Raw genomic sequence first — 26,039 nt, 5'->3', positions numbered from 1 at the left:
CATCTCCCAGTTTAACACCATCACCTGCTACCCTGAGTACAGTTGGTGGACAGAGTAAAGTCAGGTCTCCAGTTTGAGGAAATCTTCTCACCCTCCCTGTCACTTTCATGAGTCTCAGACACCCTCTGCCTTCCATCGTAACATGCAGTGAAAATCCCACCTTCCACAATTTTTGCTTTTAGTTAAATTACATCAGGTTATGCGAAAGTGATTTCAAAAGATGTCACACAAACCACTTATCTTCTTTTGCAGCACATCAACAAATGTGAAGCCATGAAGACCAAATCCATACCACATACGAGTGGTGAATCAGAGAAATCCAAGACATATGTTAATGGATCTAAGAAATGCAAATTATGTGTAGCTGAAAGATTGCATATTCGTTTTAGCTCCAAGAATTCCACCACACTACTGGATTATAGACCCGAAATTTTCAGCAAATGCAAACATATGGACAAATTTCTTTTAGCAAACTGGAGGACATCACCATCTAAAGATGGAGCAGCTGCCTTGCAGACTTTGGACCACTCTCCTTTTAATTATTTTACAACTAGCTTAATTATAGCTTTACAGCCAAAGGGGATATAACTAATTTTCTTTTTCCCCCCATTCACACTTTTTGCATCTACTATCTCATTTTTTCTTGCAATTTCTCTTCTTTCAGCATCCTGTTTTGCAAACTGAATAGATCACGTGCCCAGAGCATGAAGTTGCTCGGAGACCCAAGGCATGTTATAAAAACATGCCTAGACCCACATCTTCAAAGTAAGAAACTATTAGTAGCTTGTATCTTTGTATTTTGTACATTAAATGATATTACACACACACACACGTGTATGTAAGTTTGTGTCTCTTTGTCTTGACATCATGTAATAGTTGTAAATGAATGTAACCGACATACTAGCAGCGTCCTTTGTTTCCAAGCTTTCATCAAAAAAGATGTCTGATCATGGAGAAATATTACCTTACTTAGAAACAGGTGAGGGTTTGCATCAAGAAGGGCATTCAACTACAGAAAACAGGCCTCATATAAACCCCGTCTGACCCATGAAAGCATGGGAAATGGATAGTAAAACAAAGGTGATGACGACATGCATATATGTGCGTGTATTATATGTATTATACACACACACACACACACACACACACACACACACATGAATATACACATGTATGTATATATTACAAACACACACATAACTAGCTTCTTCTTGTTTCTGTCTACCAAATCCACTGATAGGGCTTCGGTCGGTCCAAGTACCACGCAGTGGGACTGAACTCAGAACAATGCAGTTGAGAAGCAAACTTCTTACCACACAACCACATCTGCACATGTATGTATGTATGTATGTATATATTACGAACACACTGACATGTCCGATAGATTTCCTTCCTCCTAATTCCAGCCATGATCCAAAGAATAATAAAAGAGTGGTTGGGTGTTAAAACGAATTGGAGGGAGAGAATAGCTGGGGTGAAATGGGGGGGGGGGGTAAAGAAAGTTGAGAGAATAAACTTAAGGGGGAAACCAAAGTGGGGGCGGGGACTGATAATAGAGAAATGAGAGCAGCATAGGAGGAGCATTGTGGAAGCATGAAAAATAGCAGGGAGAGGCAGAAGGGAAAGTTATACAGAGATAAAAGAAGTGAAAGGTGAAGGAAGAGGTGTGTGTGGGAGGGAGGTGTTTAGGAATGGGAGTGGGGGAGCTTTTGAAAGCCATGGAGGGGCGGGAAGGCACTACCAGGAAGAAAGGAGAAAGGTGCGTTTGTTTATATATATATAAACACACATAATGCACACACGCAAATGATGGTAAGAGAGGATTGACAGTAGTGCGAACAAGATTAAGATATTTCCTACTTCCACACCTTTAAAAAGGTATTCTTTTATGACTACTTGCCTGATATTTCCATCACAAACACAGGCATACCTTTAAGAATTCTATTAAAAAGTCATGTAGAAGAAACCATTACTGTTGGAGAATGGTGAATCTGAACAGGATTCTGTCCTAAACAGACAATGGCCACTTTATGGGTTTGATCGTTTTGTTACCACAGTTCTAATGAAATCCACTGTTTTTGTTTGTTTCAATTAATTTTGTAATGATAGGTGTTTCCGTCATTAGACTGTGGCCATGCTGGGGCACCACATTCAAGAAATTTAACTTGAATGAATCAACTGCAGTACTTATTTTTTTTAAAGCCTGGTACTTTATCAGTCTCTTTTGTTGAACCACTAAGTTACAGGGAGATAAACACACCAACACTGGTTAAGCAGTGGTGGAGGACAAGCATGAATACAAAGACATATATACACACACCTCTCTCTCTCTCTTCCCCCACGTGACCGGTGCTCAGCCAAGCCTGACCTTTCTTTCTTGGTTCGGCCACTGTCCGTGCAACATCTATATTCTTCCCTGTGCCTGTGAAATCTTGTATCCCTGCCATAAGGCTTTAACTCCACAATCTAATTCGTCCTTAGTCAAAAGACACCCGTTGTTATGTCCTGTTATTTGTATTTGTGTAACCTTCTCCGTTTTTTTTCCCATCCTTGTTTTCGTATACATTCACTGCTTTCTTCCAAGGAATCTAATGCTCTTAGCTTAGTTTTTCCATGGGGCTGGCCAGATTGGAGCAATCTCAAGTATAACCAACCAAAATTGCAAAGATAATCTGGAACTCGACTGAGGAAAGAAAACTCCGAATGATCTGTCCTTGTTTTCTTTGTATCGTCTATCTGGATGTTTTGTTGTCCCTTTCTTGTATCACCTGTCTGGATGTTTTGCGTTCTTGTCCCATTTTGTATTGATATATATATATATATATATATATATATATATATATATATATATATATATATATAGTCAATTCAGTTAAACAAATCAATTAAAGGAACAGAAAAAAAAATACGTAAGGACGCTCACAAGAAGAGTATTAGCTTGATGCTCGGTGAAGGGAGACAGTTTGATGTTTTGAGCATAGCCCTTCATAAGAAAGGAAAAAGGAAAGTCCAAAGATGAAAACGAAATCACTAATAGTTAGTGAATTAATGACTGTTTTTTTATTTTAAAACTTGTAAATTAGATTAATTATGCATCAGAGCCTAAAGAAAGTTGTTAATTATGTACAGAGCCCAAAGAAATGCTGCTAAGCATTTTGTCCAACATGGTAACGATTCTGCCAGCTTGATGATGATAATTCATCATTATCATTTAATGTCCGTTGTCCATGCTGGAATGGGTTGGATGGTTTGACCAGGGCTGGTAAGCTGGAAAGCTGCACCAGACTCCAGTCTGATTTGGCGTGGTTTTCTACAGCTGGATGCCCTTCTTAATGCCAACTACTCCGAGAGTATAAAGGGTGCGTTTACGTGCCACTGGCACAGGTGCCATTTGTGCGACACCAGTACCTGCCATGACTGATTTTGCTTGGCTTGATGGGTCTTCTCAAGTATGACAATGTCAAAGGTCTAGGTCATTGCCTCCGTGAGGCCCAACACTCGAAAGGAAATCAGCCACTTTGTCTCTGTAATAAAAATAATAATCCTTTCTACCATAGGCACAAGGCCTGAAATTTAGGAGGTAGGACTAGCCAATTATATTGACCCTAATGTTTCACTGGTACTTAATTTATCAACCCCAAAAGGACAAAAGGCAAAGTCGACCTTGGCAGAATTTGAACTCAGAACATAAGGATTGACACCACTAAGCATTTCGCCCAGCATGCTGACCGGTCTATCAGCGCACCACTTTTGGTTTCAAGCTTTGGCCAATGGCCAGAAATTCTGAGTGATGGGGAAAAGTTGGTTACATCGACCCCAGTGTTCAACTGGTATATCTTTTATTTATCCTGAAAGATGAAAGGCAAAGTCAGAAGCCCAGAACACGAAGACAGATGAAATGCTACTAAGCATTTTGCCCAATGGGGTAATAATTCTGCCAGCTTGTGACCTTAATAATAATAGTCCTTTCTACCAAGGGCACAAGGCCTGAAATTTACAGGGCTAGTCGATTACATCGACCCCAGTGTTTCACTGGCACTCATTCTATTGACCCTGAAAGAATGAAAGGAAAAGTTGACCTCAGCAGAATTTGAACTCAGAATGTAGTGACAGGTGAAATGCTGCTAAGCATTTTGCCTGCTGTGCTAATGATTCTGCCAGCTCACCAACAATTCTAATTTTGGCACAAGGCCAGAAATTTCAAGGGAGGGCGCAAGTGGATTACATTGACCCCAGTACTTGACTGGTACTGTATTTCATTGACAACGAAAGCATGAAGGGCAAAGTTGACTGTGGTGGAATTTTAACTCCGAATATAAAGAGCTGGGAGCTGGAAGAAATGCCACAAGGCATTTTTTTTTTTTTTTTTTTTTTGCTGTGCTGAAATGATTTCACAAGCAAGGGTTAAGAAGAGTCTTTGACAATGGCCACCACCAACAAATGTAGGTACTTTTGAGCTGGACATAATTATTTTTGTAAAGTTTATTTGCCAACAAAATGCGACAGTTCTATACAGGACGGTGTTACTGCTGTTTAGCCCCAGGTAAACATCTTTTCCAGCTGGCTACCATCACAGTTTGTGTCCATATAGCAGGAGCAAGTGAGTTTATCGCTCCCATCTCTAGCCATCATGATACTCATAGGCCTAGGTTTCTGCAATTATTTCTGCAAACCTTAAAGACAAGTTATAAGGGAATAACTAGCATCCTATCCCGAGGGAGACTTGTCTCCCTTATCTGTTTAATATTCCGCACTCAAACACTGGCTGTAGGGACTGTTGCTGTGAAAGGTTTAATTTCTATTTTTACTTCCCATCAATAACAGAACTGACACACCAACCTTGGATACAGAGGGGGTGGAGAGGAGGGACTATAAATAACCCCAAAGAATGCTTTATTTATTCAAGGGTATTAACTTTCTGTAATCTCAATGTTAATCTACTCTAACCCAGAAGAATTTGAAGAGAACCTGTCAAATAAATCTACATAAATAGCCATGGGGTTGCAGTGGGGGGGGGGGAGGGAAATAAAACTGAAATTAAATTATTGCAACCATAGGATCAGATGGGGGGGGGGAGGTGTCTTATCAGTGGAGCATCTTAGTTATGGGATAGTGGAACACTGAAAGAGGGACAAAAATACGACAGAGTAGTGATGGGGGGGGGGAATAATGATGATGATGGTGGGGAAGGAATAATGATGATGATGATAATAATAGTAGTAGTACCATTTATTATAGCTTATGTTGAATGCTCCTTTATTATCTCTACCTCTTCCCCCCTACCCACCTTTCTCTGAAAATTAAGTAAATAGTGCAATCAGGTTTCAAGTTCTCAACCAGGTTTTTGGGTCACCCACCTAAATACTTTCATTATGTATTGACCATCCCACCGTTTGTTGTTGAATGATTATTATTATTGAGGCAGTGAGTTGGCATGCCAGACAAAATGCTTAGTAGGATTTTGTCTTTATGTTCTAGGTTCAAATTCTGTCAAGGTGGACTTTACCTTTCATCCTTTTGGGGTTGATAAACTAAGTACCAGTTGAACACTGAGGTTATTGTAATCGACTTACCTCCGACCTCAAAATTGTTGACCTTGTGCCAAATTATTATTATTATTATTATGAGTAGTAGTAGTAGTAGTAGTAGTAGTAGTAGTAATAAGGTGGCTAGCTAGCAGAACCGTTAGCATGCCAGGTGAAATGCTTAGCAGTATTTCATCTGCTGTTAGGTTCTGAGTTCAAATTCTGCCGTGGTCGACTTTGCCTTTCATTCTTTCGGGGTTGATAAAATTAGTACCAGTTACACACTGGGATTGAGGTAATCAACCTAATCCCTTCCCTTAAATATGAGGCCTTGTGCTTCCAGTAGAAATGATTATTATTATTATTATTATTATTATTAAGGCAGCGAGCTGGCAGAATCATTAGCACACTAGAAAAAATACGTAGTTGTATTTCAGTCGTCGCTACATTCTGAGTTCAAATTCTGCTGTGGTCGACTTCACCTTTCATCCTTTTGGGATCAATTAAATAAGTACCAGTGGAATACTGGCGGTCGATATAACTGACTAGTCCCCTGCCCACAAATTTCAGGCCTTGTGCCTATAGTTGAAAAGACTTATTATTATTATAATTATATTGAGCTTTCAATCCAGCTCCCTGATACTCTCTAACCAGCTCATTTATAGTACGTACCAGTTCCCCTCTCCACCTCCACCACAGGACTAAAGCAGGACAGATTCGTCCAGTGGGTTTCTCTTTGACAAATACCTAACTAACAGGAGTCTATTATTTAGAGGTGAATACAAATGAATTTCCCATTTGGCCCATGTAAGCACGCAAACATAGACCTGACAACAATGTTGACAACAAGGATGATGACGAGTAAGTGTGTGAGTGTAATAGACAAGTAAATACTAGAATAAAGCCAAGTGCAAATTTGTGACTTCATGGCTGAAAGGTTTCACTTTCCTTCGTTAGTCTGGATTTAATTAGCTAAGAATCTACATACAAGCTGCAAAGTGACTCAGATGCTGTTTCCTGTTTGTTGTTGCTGAACAATTATTCCAGCCCCATCCCAGAGAAAGAAAGAAACTGCATAAATCTTTTTGTTCTATTTCACATCTGGAATTCAGGTTATGACAATAACTAAAGGTGTGCGCACACACACACACACACACACACACACACAATAAAAGCAAGATAGCAATAAAGGCAGCAGATTGTTTGGTTACTAAATTTCAAAACCTCACTGGAACCTAAATTCGTGCTACAGTCAGAATATTCATTCAACGATTTCAAACATTATTTATAAGTCGGGACCATTTTAAACAGACATAAACTGGAATGAAGGATGATAATAAAAAAGCGGGAGCTAACAAATATAGTTTGAGTTTGTCACACTTCGTACAGAAATAGTTGGACAGGGAGAACAATCTGGAACGTTGAATCATTTTCAGAAATGAGGTTTGCATGTGTGTGTGTTTGTGTTGGAGGTGGAGGCAATTAAACGGAGGTGGAGAGGGGAGAAGAAAAATTTAAAGAATTTGGCACCTTGTGCTTTTGTAATTGCTCTGCAGAATATTGAAGAATGACAAAGAAACGCCCAGAAATGAGTACATACACACATGTCCAGCAAGAAAATTTCAAACAATTTGTATTTTTAACCCTTTCCACTCCTCCACAACTGCAACCGTTTCCTTTCAGCCCTTCCTTCCAAGATATAACTCTACAACTAACACCGCCAGACAAGCCCTGTTAGTGCTTCCAAAAGAAAAAGAAAAATGATAGGTGAGTGGGGAACTGGAAATTTAACTTTTCGTGATGCAACATTATTAAACTGAAGACCTCACACAACCACAATCATAATTTCTGTGATTCATTCATATCTTATCTTAGATTTGCTATGTAAAAAATGGTCCCGACATCATGACACTCGACTTATTAACCATTTAGCATTAAGATTACTGCCTAATATAATGCTTATTCAATCACATTGTTTTGAATTAATCATGCATTATTTCGTAGCTTCAAGATTTCAATGAAGTGATTGTTCATTGTAGAGAAGGTGTGAGAGGCCAGATCTGGCCTATTTAATCATAAAACAGGGAGAATATTTGGCCCAGATGTGTGTGTGTGTGTGAGAGAAAGAGAGAGAGTATATGTGTGCGCGTGCACGTTTATAGTCTCTGAAAATGGTGTGAATATTACAATTCCATTCCTATCTCATACAAATTCCAGGACTTCTGCTTAAATAAAAATTTATATGAGCACTTGTGTTCTTGTGCGTACATGGGAAAACAAAAACCTGTCTGTATGGTCACTGAAGATTTATAAGTTAACAGAGATAATATCTTGAAATAAAAACATGGGAAGGGTGTGTGTGGGATTGGAAGAATAAACAAACAGCAGCCTTTCTGTGCTGTTAAGCTGAAAAGAAAGAACAGACAACAGATATGTCTGGCTCTACATCACCAACACCACCATTACTGCTGCTACCAAGATTTCATACAACTGTTCTGATGTGAGTCACAAAGAACAGATAAATATGCAACAGGAATCAACCAGCCAACCAACTTTCCAGATGACGACAATAAAATAAACTGTTTCTTTTGCAAAGTAAAAAGGAAAAAAGAAACCCAAAAATGCAAAATGGCATTTACTTCTAAAGTAATTGCATTCTTTTGTTAGTCATTTGACTGTGGCTATGCTGGAGCACTGCCTTTAGTCGAGCAAGTTGACCCCAGGACTTATTCTTTGTAAGCCGAGTACTTATTTTATTGAACTCTTTTGCCGAACCACTTAGTTATGGGAATGTAAACACAGCGGCATTGGTTGTCAAGCAATGTTGGGGGGACAAACACAGATACACTAACATATACATACATACTTATATATGACAGACTTCTTTCAGTTTCCATCTACCAAATCCACTCACAAGGCTTTGGTCGGCATGAGGCTATAGTAGAAGACACTTACCCAAGGTGCCACGTAGTGGGACTGAACTTAGAACCATGTGGTTGGTAAGCAAGCTACTTACCACACAGCCACTCCTGCGCCATTGATAAATTTATTTGAAGAAAGAAATACAAATAAAGGGAAAAAACCCATGAGACATTTGAACCCTTTTAAATAGGATTGAAGTAGAACTGGAGGCAGGGCTCTGATATGTAGGATTCTGTTGAATCTTCCAAACCCATGCCAGCATGGTAGACAGTCATATTATGATGATGATGGAACAAGCAAAAAATGGTAATAAAGGTTTTGGGGTATAAGTTCTATACCACAAGTTTTGTGGGTGAATCTAGTTGATAAGGCTAACCCTAAAATTTTACTGGTACTGGGTTATTATCATCATCATCATTTAACATCCATTGTCCATGCTGGCATAGACTGGTTAGTTTGACCAGAGCTGGCAGGCTGGGGGGCTGCACCAGACTCCAGTCTGATTTGGTATGGTTTCTATCGCTGGATGCCCTTCCCAATGCCAGTCAGTGTTTTGTGGTTACTTTGGCCAGAGAACAATGCACCCCGCCAAAAAAAACTTCTCACCCAATAGAAGAATTTCTGACATCTTCACAAGAAGGGCAAATACTGTTTTGGCTCTTACCATTCATCTGAGGGGAGAGAGAAAGAGAGAGGGGGGAGGAAGGAGTGTTAATTTTGTTGCAAGTTAACAATCAAGCAGACAACACACACATACACACACAATTCCTCTTCCTTGCTCTCAAACTAAAAAAGCCCCAAATGTTAAATTCTTCACTCTTGACAGTAATTAAACTAATCAACCTCTTCTACTGACAAACTGATGTTGTCACTGACCATAACCAGTTTCCTTGTATTCAATTTCTTTATTGCCCACAAGGGGCTAAACATAGAGAGGACAGACAAAGGGGTTAAGTCGATTACATCGACCCAGTGCGTAACTGGTACTTAATTTATCGACCCCGAAAGGATGAAAGGCAAAGTCGACCTCGGCGGAATTTGAACTCAGAACGTAACGGCAGACGAAATACCGCAAAGCATTTCGCCCGTTATGCTAACGTTTCTGCCAGCTCGCCGCCTTGTTTCCTTGTATTCCTGATCTTCCTAATACAGAGATAAATCTTGCTGCCAAGAGAGATGAAGAAAGGAATTTTGAATGGATCCAGTACAAATATATGCAATATTTATTTGTTAACCCAGACAGTAAGAAAATGGTAAATATAGAGACTGGAATCTCTGATCATCTCAAGGAGAGGAAGAAAACCTTGTCAAGTGGAGGGTGAGAAATGACAGAAACAGGAAACAGATGATGATGAAATGGTTATTAGTGAGGTTAATAATGGTATTTCTCAAACTAACGAATTCCATTCTGCCAATGACATAAGTTAAAATGGAGACTTAATAAACCACTTCATAACTAAGTACACCATTATTATTGCTACTGCACTGTATTAAAAAGGAGAAAAAAACTGGTTAATTGTAACCCTTTTGATACCAACCAGCCTGAAATTACCCCTGGTACTTTGATAGCACCTTTGTTTTAACTCTTTAGCATTCAGATTCTTCTGTTAAATGTGATGCTTATTTATTCACTGTCTTGAATTAATCATGCATTGTCTTGTTGCTTGAGATTTCAACGATATGATTATTTTTAGAATGACATTGTCGGGTAGGTGTGAGAGGCTGCATCTGGTCAGTTTGAACATAAAGCAGGGAGAATATTTGGGCTGAATATTGGCCAGTTTCAATGCTAAAGAGTTAAAAGAGATCAGAATTAAAATCTTCCATCAAAATGATAGAATCATTTTACTAAATTCACCATTTTCAAAATCAATCGAAACAAAAATAGTAATAAAAATTTAAAGAGATTTTAAATCTTTCCATCAAAATTTTAAGTTAATTTATGTTCCAAACACTAATGTGACAAAGATAAGTTATTAAATTCTTCATTAATTTCAAAATAGATTGAAATGAAGGCAGCAAATTTTTTGAGAAATATGATAATGAAAGGATTAAGTTTTTCTAAGCTGGTCAGTTTAATTTTGTGTATAAGAGTGGTGAACAAAAATTTTTAATTATAAATAGCAAGAATTTGTTCTTGTGTTTTTTTGAGAGTTGAGTGGCAAGAAGTAGAAATATAACTTAAGTTGAAGAACAAACCCACTTCTAGAAATAAATTTAGTCACATTAAAAGAGGTGCTTATGTTTAAACGAATGAGACGGAGTACCACAATTTTAATAATCTATTAATTGCCTATAAAACATTCGTAATTTTTCAGAATATGACACATTAATACAACACAAACAAACTCATGGATATTAACAGCACAAAAAAATTATTTTTCTATGTTAGCATAGGTTAAATCAGTGGTCCGCAACCATTTTGGAGGTTTAAAGCACAATTGGAATTAAAATCTTCCATTAAAATTCCATGTTAATTTATCCTTCAAACACCAGCTTCATAATGAATAAGGGTTTTTTTTTTACTAAATTGTTCATTATTTTCAAAATAAATTGAAACCTAAAATAAGTCTGACTCAATGTGCAGCCTGTACTGTCATATTGTTACAAAGACATCACAGATGTATAAAATGGGTTGGCTTCAATGAATGTATTTTTAATTGTTAGCATTTACAATAGATATTAATGTTAAGTCAATATGTTGTGGCTGTGTGGTTTTGCTTCCCTGTCATATGGTTATAGGTTCAATTCCAATGCATCGCACCTTGGACAGGTGTTGTCTACTATAGTTCTGGGCCAATCAAAACCTTGCAAGGCTTTGTCTACCCATCAATGATGAGAAATAAGTAACTCTAAATACTGGAAATCAGAACCTTTCTGTTATGTGTTAAAGAATACTTTGCATGTTAATTGAGGCCTCTAATTTATCATCATCATCATCGTCGTCGTTTAACATCCACTTTCCATGCTGCCATGGGTTGGACGGTTTGACTGAAGGCTGGCAAGCCAGATGGCTGCATCAGGCTCCAATCCAATCTGGCAAAGTTTCTACAGCTGGATGTCCTTCCTAACACCAACTACTCCAAGAGTGTAGTGGGTGCTTTTTATGTGCCACTGGTATGAGGGCCAGTGAGGTGGTACTGGCATCGACCATGCTTGAATGGATGTTAAAACGATGATGTTGATGGAAGGAAATCTAATTCAAATTTCGATCAATAGTTACCAAACAAAACAGCAAATGTTTTACTGATTAACCAGAAGAATCTGATAAGATTTCTTCATATTAACTTCGATATGTTTCAGCCAAAGATTGACGCAGGTCATGTCTAACTTTAGCATCATCTGATAGGATCTCTCGATTCATTTTTAAGCCAAGTTTTGTGGTATCATGACCCATTCGAGTAGGGAGTTGTCGTTGACTGAGCTGTACCCAGGTATGGGTGGCTTATATGGTATCCCTTGAAGGAATTTGTTCTGGTTTTGTTTGAAAGTGATGGGATCTTTCTTTCTCTTTGATTTGTTCTGGGATAAATTTAGCAGGGCCTGTTGTGGAAAAGAGATTGTATTGCAGTGAATTTATGTGTTTTGAGCCTGAATTATGTAGGAGGCATATAGCATGTGGCCCCAACCTTGGGTGAATTCTGAATCTAATGCTAAGTTTGTTTGGGCAATGCTGGTTGTATATTTGCCACATTGTGCAAATGATGTGGCACTAGAAAGTTTTATTGTTTTAAGGCAGTCTCAATAATCAAGATCAACCAGGCCTTTTATTCTGATGATTGCTCTCTGGAGTGACTTAATTCTCATAAAGTTTCGTTTAGTGTGGGAAGATCACAGAGGCCAAAATAATTTTATAGCATTTCTGCTTGTTAAATATGTGAGCAATAAAAATTATTTTGCAAATGAATTTGAAAAAAGCTGAAAGTAAAACTGATGTAGAAGATAGGTTAAATGAAACAAGGGATTATATGGAAGGTTAGAAGCGCAACAATTAGAGAATATGTAAAAGTATGGAGGACACTAAAAAAAAAAACAAACAAACACTGCCATATAAAAATTTTTGTCATGAGTTGACTTAGGAGAATTAGAAATGATTGTTGGTTGAGAAAAGTTATTTCCCTTTGATTTCTTTCAGACATAAGAGAGAGAAGCCATTGTTTACAACATTAGTGAATGGGTAAGTGTGTATGAGAGAGAGAGAGAGAGAGAGAGAGAGAGAGAGAGAGAGAAAGAGAGAGAGAGAGAGAGTATGTGAGTGCGATACCTGAAGGGGCCATTCAGTAGGGATTGAACCAAGTGACAAGCAGTTACAAAGCAAGCCTTTTAACAACTAACAGTTATTCCTGCATCCAGGGGTGATATACTTAGCTTTATGAAAGTTTGGGGCTTTGTTTTGGGTGGAAATAAACATCTTGGAGGAATTTGCAAGGAGGGGTTTCAAATTAATGAACCAAAAAGTATGGTACTTACTTTCAATTCATCTGTTTCATTATTTCTGGAATTGTAAAAGAGTTCATTATCTCCTGTTTGTGGCATGTCTGGACCATCTATGGAGATCTCTTGACCAGACTTTGCTAAGGAAAGTCGAGAAGAAAATTCTTTGTTCTCTGGAGATTTCTCACGAAGACTGGACGAACGATTTAGAGAACCACGTGGTTGGACAGACGATACCTGCTTTTCTTCAAAGCTATTGAGTTGAGATCTGTGATTCGGTTTATCACCAGAACTATATCTATAAGTAACATTACTTTTAGAAATTTTAGAAGCAATTTTAGTTTCATTTTTTGACACATCTTCAGATCTGTCACCGTCCCTAGAGTTTTTGATTTCAAAAGCATTATCATCATCATCATCATAATCATTTTCCATTGGAATGAAGTTCAGGTTATCTCCGGAACGGCTAAGGAATTTGGATGCCTCAAGGTTACTTGGTGTTATTTCTGTGCTCAAACTTAAATCATGCAAACTGTTGCTTTTGCGCAACCCCTCATTGTAGTGTTTGTCATTTTTGTGCTTCAAACTACGGACACCGCGGTAAGTGTTCGGAGTTTTGAGTTTATCAATGTCAAATCTATCAAACGATCGTGCATTTCGAATCAATCCAACATAACCAGATTGTCTGCCAGTTTGAGAACCATGAGTATTTACAGAATCTTCCGAAGACAAAGACTAGAAAGAAAGCAAAAGAGACAAATTAAAAAACAAGATTTACAAATTTATCAAAAAGTATTTCTATATTGTCAGGTCTCACCATGTTTAGATTAAACAATTATAATTAATGCAATATTACTTCCACCATATTTCAATTACTAGAGAAAGTAAAAGGAACTGAGTCTGTGATAATTTATTCAGTGCCTTAAATCAACCCAACAGTGTGCAAACCCATTATTTTTCTATTTTTTTGCCTCTACTTTCTACAACCACAACATTTTCATTGTCATCATTATCGTACACTATTTGCAGCAGGCTGACGACACCACAACAAAAGTCTTCCCAATAAAGATGGAGTTCTTCCATCAGATAAAGCCATAGCACTACTTCATTCTGACTTTCTCTTGGTGTTTTCTTGGCAGAGACATTGGGGTGGTTTGCCATTGCCTTCCATAACTGGATGGTCGTTGGCTCACAAAGAGCTCATCCGTCCTGTGGCATGGCTTGTTTTTAGTCCTGCTGGGTGTCCAGAGACCTTCTTCATAAGAGCAGCAAGCTACTCAAGTAGGGGAACCAGTTTAGCAGCTGACCATTCAACCTCAGAACAGGTAGGACTGATTTACATGGCACCAGCAGCAGATCTCAGTAGCCTGTGATGAGAACCCTGACCTGACTAACAACACAATCTACATCACCTGAAAAATCCAGCCAGTGATGTATAAAGTCATCTGTTAGTGACCAGTGATGCAGAAGGCCATTTGATAATGACAGGTGAGGTAGAAGGCTATCAGAGTGTCCAGTGGCACATGTGGCTATGGGAGAGCAACCAGCTGTGTATGTGGCCATCAGTGCATGTGGCTACCAGCAGCACACAAAGCCATTGCAGAGTGACCAGCGGTGCACATGGCCATCGGAGAGTGACCAGTGGTGCACATGGCCATCAGAGAGTGACCGAGGATGGACATGGCCATCGGAGAGTGATCGACGATGTACATGGCCATCTGATAGTGACCAACGATGTACATGGCGATCGGAGAGTGACCAATAATGAATAAAGCCATTTGATGTTGAACAGTGAAGTATAAAGTTATCAGAGAGTCTTGTTAAAAAATAAAAATAAAATCAGTTGTAAATGATATTGTTGTCTAATAGACTGTGTTCTGTGTTCCAGACTGTGTTCTGTTAGTTTCTACTAATCTTTAAGATTAATCTAAATCCTCATCCCCAGTTATTAAAGACCTAGTAACATTCATAGTCTTATAATACAACCCACCACACTTGTTTACATTAATGAGAAAACAACGTTATAATGATGCTTTATATATAATTGGAAGCAAGAATCTAAAAAGTTCCATTTCTCCAGCAACTATCCTATGTCAGAGGGGATGGCCAACACTTGGAGTGGGAAGCTTTTTCTCCTCAAAGTTTCTCATAAGCCCACACACACATTTTACACACACACATGAATGTATACAACAGGATTCTTCCAGTTTTCAACAATCAAACTGACCCTCAAAAATTTGATCAGATCAGGGCTAAGATACTTGCTCAAGGTGTCACACACTGAGCCTGGACCATAAACCCGGGGTTGTAAAGCAAACTTCTTTACTGCGTGTGTATGTGTGTGTGTGTTTCTTCCTCCATACCACCACTTCACGGTTGGTAAAGATTTGTTTGTATCCCTGAATGTAATTTATTGAGAAAAGGGGACCATGTGCCAGCCTTAAAATAAATCCTGGGGTTGATTTGTTCAACAAATGTGGTGCCCCAGCATGGCCACAGTCCAATGACTGAATTAAGTACAACAAACAAAAAATGTGTGAGTGTGGGTATGTGTGCACATTTGTGCATGTCTGCATGTGCATAGGTGTGCATGCATGCATAGGTGAGTGCTTGTGTGCAAGAACATGTGTGGTACATTAAGTGCCCAAGTAGTTACTGTAAAGTGCTGAATGTTAAAAACTGGGACGGCCATGGACAGGAAGGGAGTTTTAGAGAGAAGTGGCTGAGTGGAGGTGTGAGGGGTAGGGTGGTGTTAGGGTTAGGGCAGGGGATGACGGAAGAGGAGGAAATTTGGTAAATAGTGATAAGGTAGCAGCAGCAACAGCAGCTGCATGCAATGGTGAAGGAGAAAGCGAGAGGACTAGATAATGTAGCATGTGAAATCCCACTCGTAGTGATGGTGGTCATGGTGGGATTAGGGGGGGGGGGAGAAAATACTCAAGTCCCAGAACTTGTAGGGCCAGTTCTATGGTTTCCATGGCATGTAAGTGACAGGTCACGACATTCCCTCTGAACAAGGTTCCAGTTCATTGCAGGGCAACTCTCATTTCTGCCAGTTGAGTGAACTGGAGTGATGTGAAATGAAGGGTTTTGCTCAAGAACAAAATGCCTTGTCCAGCCTGGGAATTGAAACCACAACTACATGATTCTGAGTTCAAAACCCTCACCACTAAGCTATGCACCTTCACACAGAAGGGTAGAAAAAAAAGAGAAGGAAATTGTTATTTCTGAATTTTTTTCCTTTACTTGTTTCAGTCATTAGATTGTGGCCATGCTGGGGCACCGCCTTGAGGAATTTCAGTCAAATGAATGAACCCCAGTGCTTTTTCTTTTGAAGTTTGGTACTTGTTCTATTGTTCTCTTTTGTTGAATTGCTAAGTTACGGGGACATAAACACACCAACATCACTTGTCAAGTGATGGTAGGAGACAAACAGACAGACACACACACATGACAAGAGCTGGCAATGCCCAGAGCAGCACCAGCTTTCATTGTCTGTTTTGGTTTGGTTTCTACAGTTGGATGCCTTTCCCAACACCAACCACTTTACAAAATGTTCTGGGTGCTTTCTTTACTTGGCATCAGCACTTTGTATGTGGCCCCAGCGCTTTGTATGTGGCACCAGCGCTTTGTATGTGGCACCAGCGCTTTGTATGTGGCACCAGCACTGTCTCTTCTGCTCTCATGGGACAATTCTGTTGTAGTGGGTCTTAGTACAGCAATATGCCATATATCTTGGTTCTTTGTCATCTCCTCTCATAAAAAAAAAAATGGTTTTTAAGGTACCATTTTTTTTTTTTGGTTTTGTTGGCCAGACCCAGGAAATAAATGCTGTGATTCCTTTTGGAACGAGTTCAGGACCACAATACGATCACAACAAAAAAGTTTGAAACTTCTAACCATCAGGCCAATAGCACCTCCTGCTCTCCCAATTTTCTCTTCCTTCTATCAAAGGAAACAGAACTTACATAAATTTATTTATTCGGGGATATATTAGAGCAAAACATTTGATAAAAAACAACAAAAAGTGTTTTCTCTTTATGTTTAAAGCTGTCTGACTGGTTTTTCTGTAGAAAGACAAGAAATAGATTAAAACTGTTTGGTACGACCGACCCACCTCCGCAGTTATTTTGAGGAAATGACCAAAGGTATGAGGAAATTAGAAATAAGTAATTAAGTAGTTTAACGATTAGCTGTAGTACCTTTCTGCTTAACTGACTTCTGACTGACAACAACAATGTAAAAAAATACAGTTAATGTAGTTTACAGAGTGAATATAAGGAGGTTTCAAATTGGGGAAAAAAACTACAAATTTGTAATAACAGCAGTGGTTTCTAATTTTGGCACAAGGTCAACAATTTTGAGGGGATGGGGTCCATGTTGATTCTATCAAGCCTCAGTACTTGACAAGTACTTTATTTTATTGCCCCCTACCTGATACATGAATAAATAACAATTATTATTATTATTATTATTATAGGTGGCAAGCTGGCAGATTCATTAGCATGGCGGGTGAAATGCTTAGCGGTATTTCATCCGTCTTTACGTTGTGAGCCCAAATTCTGCTGAAGTCGACTGTCTTTCATCCTTTAGGAATCAATAAAATAAGTACCAGTTATGTACTGGGGGTCAATGTAATCGACTTAATCTTTGTTTGCCCTTGTTTGTCCCCTCTATGTTTAGCCCCCTGTGGGCAATAGATTGAAAAGAAAAAAAAATATTGAGGTGAGCTGGCAAATTGTCAGCAAACTGGAGAAAGTGCTTAGAGGCATTTTGTCCCATTTTGATTAGAGTTCAAATTCTGCTATGGTTGACTTTACCTTTCATCCTTTTAGGGTCAACGAAATAAGTACCAATTGAACATTGGGGTCAATGTAATCAACTTAACTTTTCCCCACAAAATTTCAGGCCTTGTGTCTATAGTACAAAGATTATTATTAAAGAGGCGAGCTGGCAGAGTTACCAACTCTGATCAAACTGTCCAACCCATGCCAGCATGGACAATGGATGTTAAACGATATCATTGTTTTAACATCCAGAAGGAAAGATACCATTGAAAATAGTGTCTAAGAGTACAAAAATGTGGGTGAAATGATGGTTTAATTGTTGGTCAAATAACACCAAACAGAAATGTGTGTGTGTGTATGTGTATGTGTGTGTGCATATGTAAGTGTTATCATTAGAACATTTAATTACTCAGTAATTATTTTCATTAATCACTAGTTGTGTAATCATTTTCTTTAATTAAGAAAACTGATACTTTACATTCTTTCGGTGATATTAGTTTAGACAGAAACGGCTTTGGTAAAGTAAAAAGATCTCAAGAAAGGGGGTGGCTTGCTTTGTGGATCCCTGCCATCGTAACATTCATTTATCTAACTGTTAATGGAACTGGTGCTTTCCTTTATAAATGACAACAATTCCATAGAACTGGGACAATTTCACTGCAGCTAAATAATGTCTTTCCTAATGAATCTAACAGGAAATGAGGCAGGCAAGTGGATTGTGGGAAGTAGAGTCATCTGAGAAACACTACAAATTTACATAGAAAACTTCCAAGAAAGCACATCATGGATCCTTCACAAAGTTTTATGGCAGTGGTTCATATGGCCCTGGGAGTCCATATACAATCTTGTTTGTTGAAAATAATGTGTAATAAATTGGTTATACTTCTAAAATGAGGCGCAATGGCCCAGTGGTTAGGGCAGCGGACTCGCGGTTATAGGATCGCGGTCTTGATTCCCAGACCGGGCGTTGTGAGTGTTTATTGAGCGAAAACACCTAAAGCTCCACGAGGCTCTGGCAGGGGATGGTGGCGAACCCTGCTGTACTCTTCCACCACAACTTTCTCTCACTCTTACTGCCTGCTTCTGTTGTGCCTGTAATTCAAAGGGTCAGCCTTGTCACACTGTGTCAATGCTGAATATCCCCGAGAACTACGTTAAGGGTACACGAGTCTGTGGAGTGCTCAGCCACTTGCACGTTAATTTCACGAGCTGGCTGTTCCGTTGATCGGATCAACTGGAATCCTCAACGTCGTAAGCGACAGAGTGCTAACAACAACAACAACTTCTAAATTACACAAAATATTTTAATTTGCTTATACAATTTGTAATGATATTTAATTATAAAAATATAATGGGATTTTTAAAACTTCAAATGGTTACGACGGTCCAGTAGAATAAAATAGAAATCAAAGGGGTTCATTTGTTGTGGACCCTAGTGATGGAGAATAGTTGACCATACAGGTTTGACTATTTGGAAGTATGTAACTAAAAACTTCATGTGGAGAGTTCTTGCGATATTGTGGTCACTTCCTTTTCCAAACAATGGTATTGGAGAGTCTTCAGCACCTTGAGTGACTGAGCAAGTCTTTCCAGAGACAGCACCACTTACCTGTTAATCAGGAACAACCTAGAAAAGATTGCTCTGGTACCTCATCACTAACTATCTTATCTTCTTCACCACCCTTAAATAATGTGGGGTAGCCATGCATTTCCTCTATGGCAACACACCTGTGTTTACCCTGTCATACTTTAGCCTTCCAACACCTGGCAAAAAGCCAGTTCCTCCTCTCACCCCCACCCCTTAGTTGAGGGAACTTTTCCCCTCTTCTTTTTTTGTCTTACAACTTACTTAGGGACCGCATTGATGCCAGTGTCATGAAAAAAGAAAGCACCCAGTACATGCTGTAGTGGTTGGCATTAGGAAAGGAATCCAGCTGTGGAAATCCATTGCCAAAACAGACAGCAGAGCTTGGTGCAATCTTCTGACTTGCCAGTTCCTGCTGAGGCATCCAACCCATGCCAGCATGGAAAATGGAAGTTAAATGACGATGATGATGGCAATGGGCTTCTTTCAGTTTCTGTTAACCAAATCCATTCACATGGCTTTGGTTGGCCTGGGGATGTAGAAGAAGACATTTTCCCAAAGCAGATACATTGGAGTTTGGTACAGTCCTCTGGCTTACCAGCTCCTACTGAACCTGTGATGCCTGCTTTCCAGCCATGTGGTTTTGAGTTCAGTACCATCGCATGGCACCTAGGGTGTCTTCTGTTAAGGCCATGGGCAGACCAAAGCCTTGTCAATGGACTGGACTGATGGAAACTGAAAGCAGCCTATTGTGTGTGTGTGAGAGTGAGAGGGCGACTGAGCGAGTGAGAGAGCGACTGATCGAGTGAGAGTACGACTGATCGAGTGTGACTCATCGAGTGAGTGTGACTGAGTGAGTGCAACTGAGAGCGCGGCTGAGTGAGTGCAACTGAGAGGGCGGCTGAGCGAGTGAGAGTGCGGCTGAGAGAGTGAGAGTGTGCATGAGTGAGTTAGAGTGCGACTGATCGAGTGAGAGTGCAAACTGAGCGAGTGAGAGTACGACTGATCGAGTGAAAGTGTGACTGAGTGAGTGCAACTGAGAGCGTGGCTGAGCGAGTGAGAGTGTGACTGAGTGAGTGAGAGTGTGACTGAGGCTCCTACTGAACCATCCAACCCACCCACCCATGCCAGCATAGAAAACAACAAAAGTAAGGAAAGTGTTTGCATAACATGAGACAAACAACCACATTGTTGGGTGAGGGTATCTTAAATTAATCTAAACCACCAAAACAACAATGTCTGCCTGTCTACGTAACCTAAACCAGAACGAAACATAAATAAAATGAAATGCTTCAGACAACAAACAATAAAACATGTCATTCAGAGTGGGGATGGGCTGAGGTTCATCATTAAAATTACAATTATATGGCTCTTTATCATTGCCAATATATTTTGAAGGAGACACCAAGCCTTCTTTCACGTGGCCACAGAGCATATCAAACTGAAGTGAACTTAAGTGAATATACACTGGAGATATTTCATTGTGTCTGTGGATTTTATCAATGTATGCATACGTAGCAGAGACAGTTTATTGTATTGGTATTGACTGATATATTTGTGTGTATAATAAGTACAGCCACGTGGTCCAGTACCACTGCATGGCACCTGTGGTGTCTTCTGTTAAGGCAGAGGGCAGACCAAAGCCTTGTCAATGGACTGGGTTGACGGAAACTGAAAGAAGCCTATCGTGTGTGAGAGAGTGAGAGTGAGGGAGTGAGAGTGAGTGCAAGACAGAGTGAGTGCAAGACAGAGAGTGAGTGTGCAAGAGAGAGAGAGAGAGTGTGAGAGAGAGAGAGAGAGAGAGAGATAGAGAGAGAGAGGGTGAGTGTGTGCGAGAGTGGGTGAGTGAGTGTGAGAGAGTGTGAGAGTGAGTGAGTGAGAGTGAGTGCAAGACAGAGTGAGTGCAAGACAGAGAGTGAGTGTGCAAGAGAGAGAGGGAGAGTGTGCGAGAGAGAGAGAGAGAGAGAGAGATAGAGAGAGAGAGGGTGAGTGTGTGAGAGAGTGAGAGTGAGTGTGCGAGTGAGTATGCAAGAGTGTGAGTGAGTGTGCAAGACTGTGAGTGAATGAGCAAGACTGAGTATGCATGCAAGCATGCATGTATACCCTTGCCTTGAGATTTAATAGTTGTAAAGTTCTCTTCCCCATCAAACAAGTGATGTTCATTTCCAGTCTTCCAGGAGAAACATTTCTGGTCATGTGGCAATATTGTTTGGAAAAGGGTTATGGCTTACTCACAGGAAAAGCCTTTGGCTCTAGGATCTAAGCTTCAACAAAATTCTGTCTGACACATGCAAGATCGGAAAAGTGAACATCAAATGATGATGATGATGTACAACTGATATAAAACCTGTTGATAATGAGAGATATCATTTCTGGGGCTCTTGTAGTTCTTGTTTTAAGGAAGAGAGCTGGCAGAATCTGTAGAGCATCAGATAAAATTCCTTGTATTTTCCTAACACTTTATACTGAATTCAAAACCATTGTAAGATCCCCGCCAGAGTCAAAGAAAGTACTGGGGGTGATGTTACTGACTAAACTCCACCCCCTCTAAATTGCTGGCCTTGTGCCTAAGTCAGAAAATTCTTTTGTTTCAGTTGCTGGACTGTGGCCATGCTAGAACACCACCCTGTAGGGTTTTAGTCAATCAAGTCACTCTCAGGACTCAATTTTGCCCTTCTTTCCTTTCCAAGCCTGGTACTTACTGCAATGTTATCTTTCTATTAATGACTCCCCACTAAGTTACGGAGACGTAAACAAACCTACACCAGTTGTCAAGTAGCAAGAGACAAACATATATGCACAAAACGTGACAAACTTAATTTTTTTCCTACTAAATTCACTGACAAGACATTAGCTAATTCAGAACCATAAAGATTTTCCCAAGGTATCATGCAGTGGAACTGAACCAGAAGCCAGCAGTTGCAAAATGGCCTTCTTAACAACGCAGCAACGATTTGTGCCAATTGTATAAATTTTAAATAAATAATTTATTCTTTTGTTTCAGTCGTTTGACTGCGGCCATGCTGGAGTAACACCTTTAGTTGAACAAATCGACCCCAGGATTTATTCTTTGTAAGCCTGATACTTATTCTATCGCTTCCTTTTGCCGAACCGTTAAGTTACGGGGATGTAAACACACCAACATCGGTTGTCAAGCGATGGTGGGGGACAAACAGACACAAATAACAAATACACACACACACACACACACATATATATATATATATATATATACACGACGGGCTTCTTTCAGTTTCCGTCTACCAAATCCACTCACAAGGCTTTGGTCAGCCTGAGGCTATAGTAGAAGACACTTGCCCAAGGTGCCACGCAGTGGGACTGAACCCGGACCATGTAGTTGGGAAGCAAGCTTCTTACCACACAGCCACTCTTGTGCCTGTTTTTTTAAAAAAAAAGACCTAAGGCTGTTTATCTTAATACAAAGACATTATTTTGTGTGGCCATCGAAATACATAGAAACAATTTCACGATCCAAATAACGAGCTCAATAGATGTACGTGTTTATGGAGGCGCTTGTGATCATGGTTCATAGTCTAAGTGGAAATAACTGTGACAGTTAAGTAAGAGTTATTCCCCTTTAATACCATTTTCTTTTCCTAGCAAAGAGAGTAATGTGGTTGGCTGTCCTGCTAGAAATATCGACCAAAAATCTCCCCCAAATATCTTATTTGTTGCAGCCATGCTGGGGCACTGCCTTGAAGAATTATAATCGCACGAATCGACCCTATTAATTTCTTTTAAGCCTGATACTTTGAGAGCTCCTACCTCTGCTGGCAACAAAGGGCTTCTCTCTCAGATTGAAAAGCATACAGTTTGATGCCTGTGTGAGAACAGCTATGCTGCATAGCAGTGAAACATGGTCTGTGACAGCCGAGGACATGCATGGGCTTGAAAGAAATGAAGCCAGTATGCTTTGTTGGATGTGCAATGTCAGTGTGCATGTTTGACAGAGTATAAACATCTCGAGAGAAAAGTTAGGCATAAGAGGAGTCAGATTTAGTGTGCAAGAGAGACGACTGCACTGGTATGGTCATGTGATGTGTATGGATGAGGACAGCTGTGTAAAGAAGTACTGATCTCTAACTGTGGAGGGAACCTGTAGTAGAGGTAGACCGAGGAAGATATGGGACGAGGTGGTGAAGCATGACCTTCGAACTTTGAGCTTCACAAAGGAAATGACTGGTGACCAAGACCTTTGGTGATGTGCTATGCTTGAGAGGACCCATCAAGCCAAGTGAAATCACAATTGTGGTAACTGGTACCCGTTCTGGTGGCACGTAAAGAACATCTTTCAAGCATTGGGCCAAGCAGAGGCAAAGTGGCTGAGCTCCTTTCAAGCATTGAGCCTCACGGAGGTAATGACCGAGATCTTTGGCATTATGTTGTGCTTGAGAAGATCCATCAAATTGAGCAAAATCGCAGTTGTGGAAGATACCGGTGTCATGCAAATGGAGTGGTTGGCATTAGGAAGGGCATCTAGCCATAGAAAACAATGCCAATCAGACTAGAGTCTGGTGCCGCCTTCAAACATGCCATCCCAGTCAACCTGTCCAACCCATGGTAGCATGGACAATGGACGCTAAATGATGATGATGACTTACTCTATAGGTTTATTTTGCACAACTTCTAAATTATGAGTATGTAAACACATTTACACCGGTTGTCCTGTGGTGGTGACACACACATGCACACAACAGGCATTTTTCAGTTTCCGTCTATGAAATCCACTCACAAGGCTTTGGTTGACCCAAGGCTATAGTTGAAGACATGTGCCCAAGGTGCCAGGCAGTGGGACTGAACCTGGAACCAGGTGATTAAGAAGCAAACTTCTTATCAAACAGCCAAGAAGGATATACTGGAAGATTATTTCAACAAGTTCAATAAGACAGGATGGTCATGGCTGGCTTGAGATTCTGAACAAAAATGATTTAACCCTTCGGCATTCAGATTCATCTGTCAAATGAAGTGCCTTTTTTATTTGTATAGTTTTGAATTTATAATGCATTATCTCATAGCTTTGAGATTTCAATGATGTGATTGTTTTGTTTCAAAATGGCATTGTAGGGTGAGTGTGAAAGACCAGATCTGGATGATTTGAAGATAAAACAGGTGATATATTTTGGCCGGACATGGCCAGTTCAAATGCTAAATGGTTAAATCCAATGAACCTGAATGTGTGTGTGTGTGTGTGCGTGTATATATATATATAGTCCAACAGTTGATTATCTTTGAGGAGTAAAGTAAGATCTAACAGGAAATACTAAGTATAGAGGATACAAAAATGAAATACCTCAATTATTATTATTTGTTTATTAGTTTTGCTTCATATTTATCAATCATTTTCATAATGAATTTCAATGTATTGGCAAATGTGAAGTGCTAAATAAATAGATAACTAGTTGACACCACTTAAGTACACAGCCATGCCAGCCCCTGTCTTGTATTTGAAAAAAGAAAAAAAAGATGCAATCACAAAATATCAAAGTTGTTGGATATGAAAGTTCTTAATTGGTTGTTTTTAGTGACATGGCTCTCTGAAGTATCCAACAACTCAGTCTTCAACAAGCAACAACAACTGTTCTAACTAGTGTTGCAATGACCTTGACAACTAAGTAACACTTTCAGATGCTTCAGTGGTTGTAAAACAACAAATTGTATACAACCCCCACCACTAAATTCCACCCCTGCCATGGGCACTACCACCCATCCCATAAGCAGCGCAACCAATACCGCAACTACCATTATAGTTACTATCATCACCCTCGAGCACAATCACCACTTTCCACACTCTCACCAACACAATCACCATGTTCACTACAACCATCGCATCTCCCCACCCATTCCCTGTAGTCTCCCTCCTACCACCTCACCTGATATCGTGTGACAAGTGAAGCATAACAGACAGAATTATTCATGCAAGGTTAGCGGTCAAAAGCCATGAGACAAGATTTCTCATTCATTGATATTATTATTATCATCATTTGGTTAACCTGATCAGTTTCAGAGAATCCCACAAATTATCTCATGACAGGTTTTGTTTGCTTTATATATATATATATATATATATATATATAATCTACACACATATACACATGCATACACACACACACACATATACAGGGGTTGGACAAAATAATGGAAGCACCTAGCATAATAATTTTGAAATATCTATAAAACCCGTCAAAAGCTTGTTTATTTTTATATTTTTTGATTTATTATTAGTGTTGCTTAATATATTTTGTTAAAATTGCTGTTTCTTTTCAGATATCATCAGAAAAAGGTAATTAAAATTCATTAAAATGACAGATCTATCAAACTTTCAAAGAGGTCAAATTGTTGGTGCTCGTATGGCAGGCACTAGTGTAACGAAAGCAGCTGAAATGTTTGGTGTATCAAGAAGTACTGTCTCGAGTATATATGTATGTATGTGCATGCATGTGAGTATATGCATGCATGTGAGTATATGCACGTGTATGCATATGAGCAAAAAATACAGATAAAACACAAAAGCCAAAATTCCTTTCAGTTCTGAAAAATCTTTAAAATCAAAGTTAAATAAATAAATCGATTCCTAAAATTTGTCGTTGTTTCTGGCATAAGACAAGGCCCAAAATTTGTATTCTGTTTGCACGGATTGGACAGAATTTGTTGAAGCAGATTTTTTATTGCCGATGCCCTTCTTATCACCGACTCCCACCTGTTTCCAAGTAAGGTTTATATTTCCCTATGATATGGTGGCGAGCTGGCAGAATCATTAGCACAATG

General features: G+C 39.5%; 1 protein-coding gene across 7 annotated transcripts in view; it reads right to left on the bottom strand.

The window, feature by feature from the left end:
* The window catches only part of LOC106876527 (uncharacterized), a 257,790-nt gene that overhangs the window by 81,140 nt on the left and 150,611 nt on the right, over positions 1-26,039 (bottom strand). For all 7 annotated transcript variants that reach the window (XM_089349616.1, XM_089349612.1, XM_089349613.1 and 4 more), the window contains exon 6: positions 12,918-13,616. In XM_089349616.1, coding sequence (XP_089205742.1) covers positions 12,918-13,616 — 699 coding nt within the window. The remainder of the gene's footprint in view (positions 1-12,917; positions 13,617-26,039) is intronic.

This window comes from Octopus bimaculoides, chromosome 3 (genome assembly GCF_046866305.1).
Source record: "Octopus bimaculoides isolate indiv1 chromosome 3, ASM4686630v1, whole genome shotgun sequence".
NCBI classification, from domain to species: Eukaryota; Metazoa; Mollusca; class Cephalopoda; order Octopoda; family Octopodidae; genus Octopus; species Octopus bimaculoides.
The sequence above is the reverse complement of the archived record's forward strand: the minus strand, read 5'-3'. Positions and strand labels throughout refer to the sequence as shown.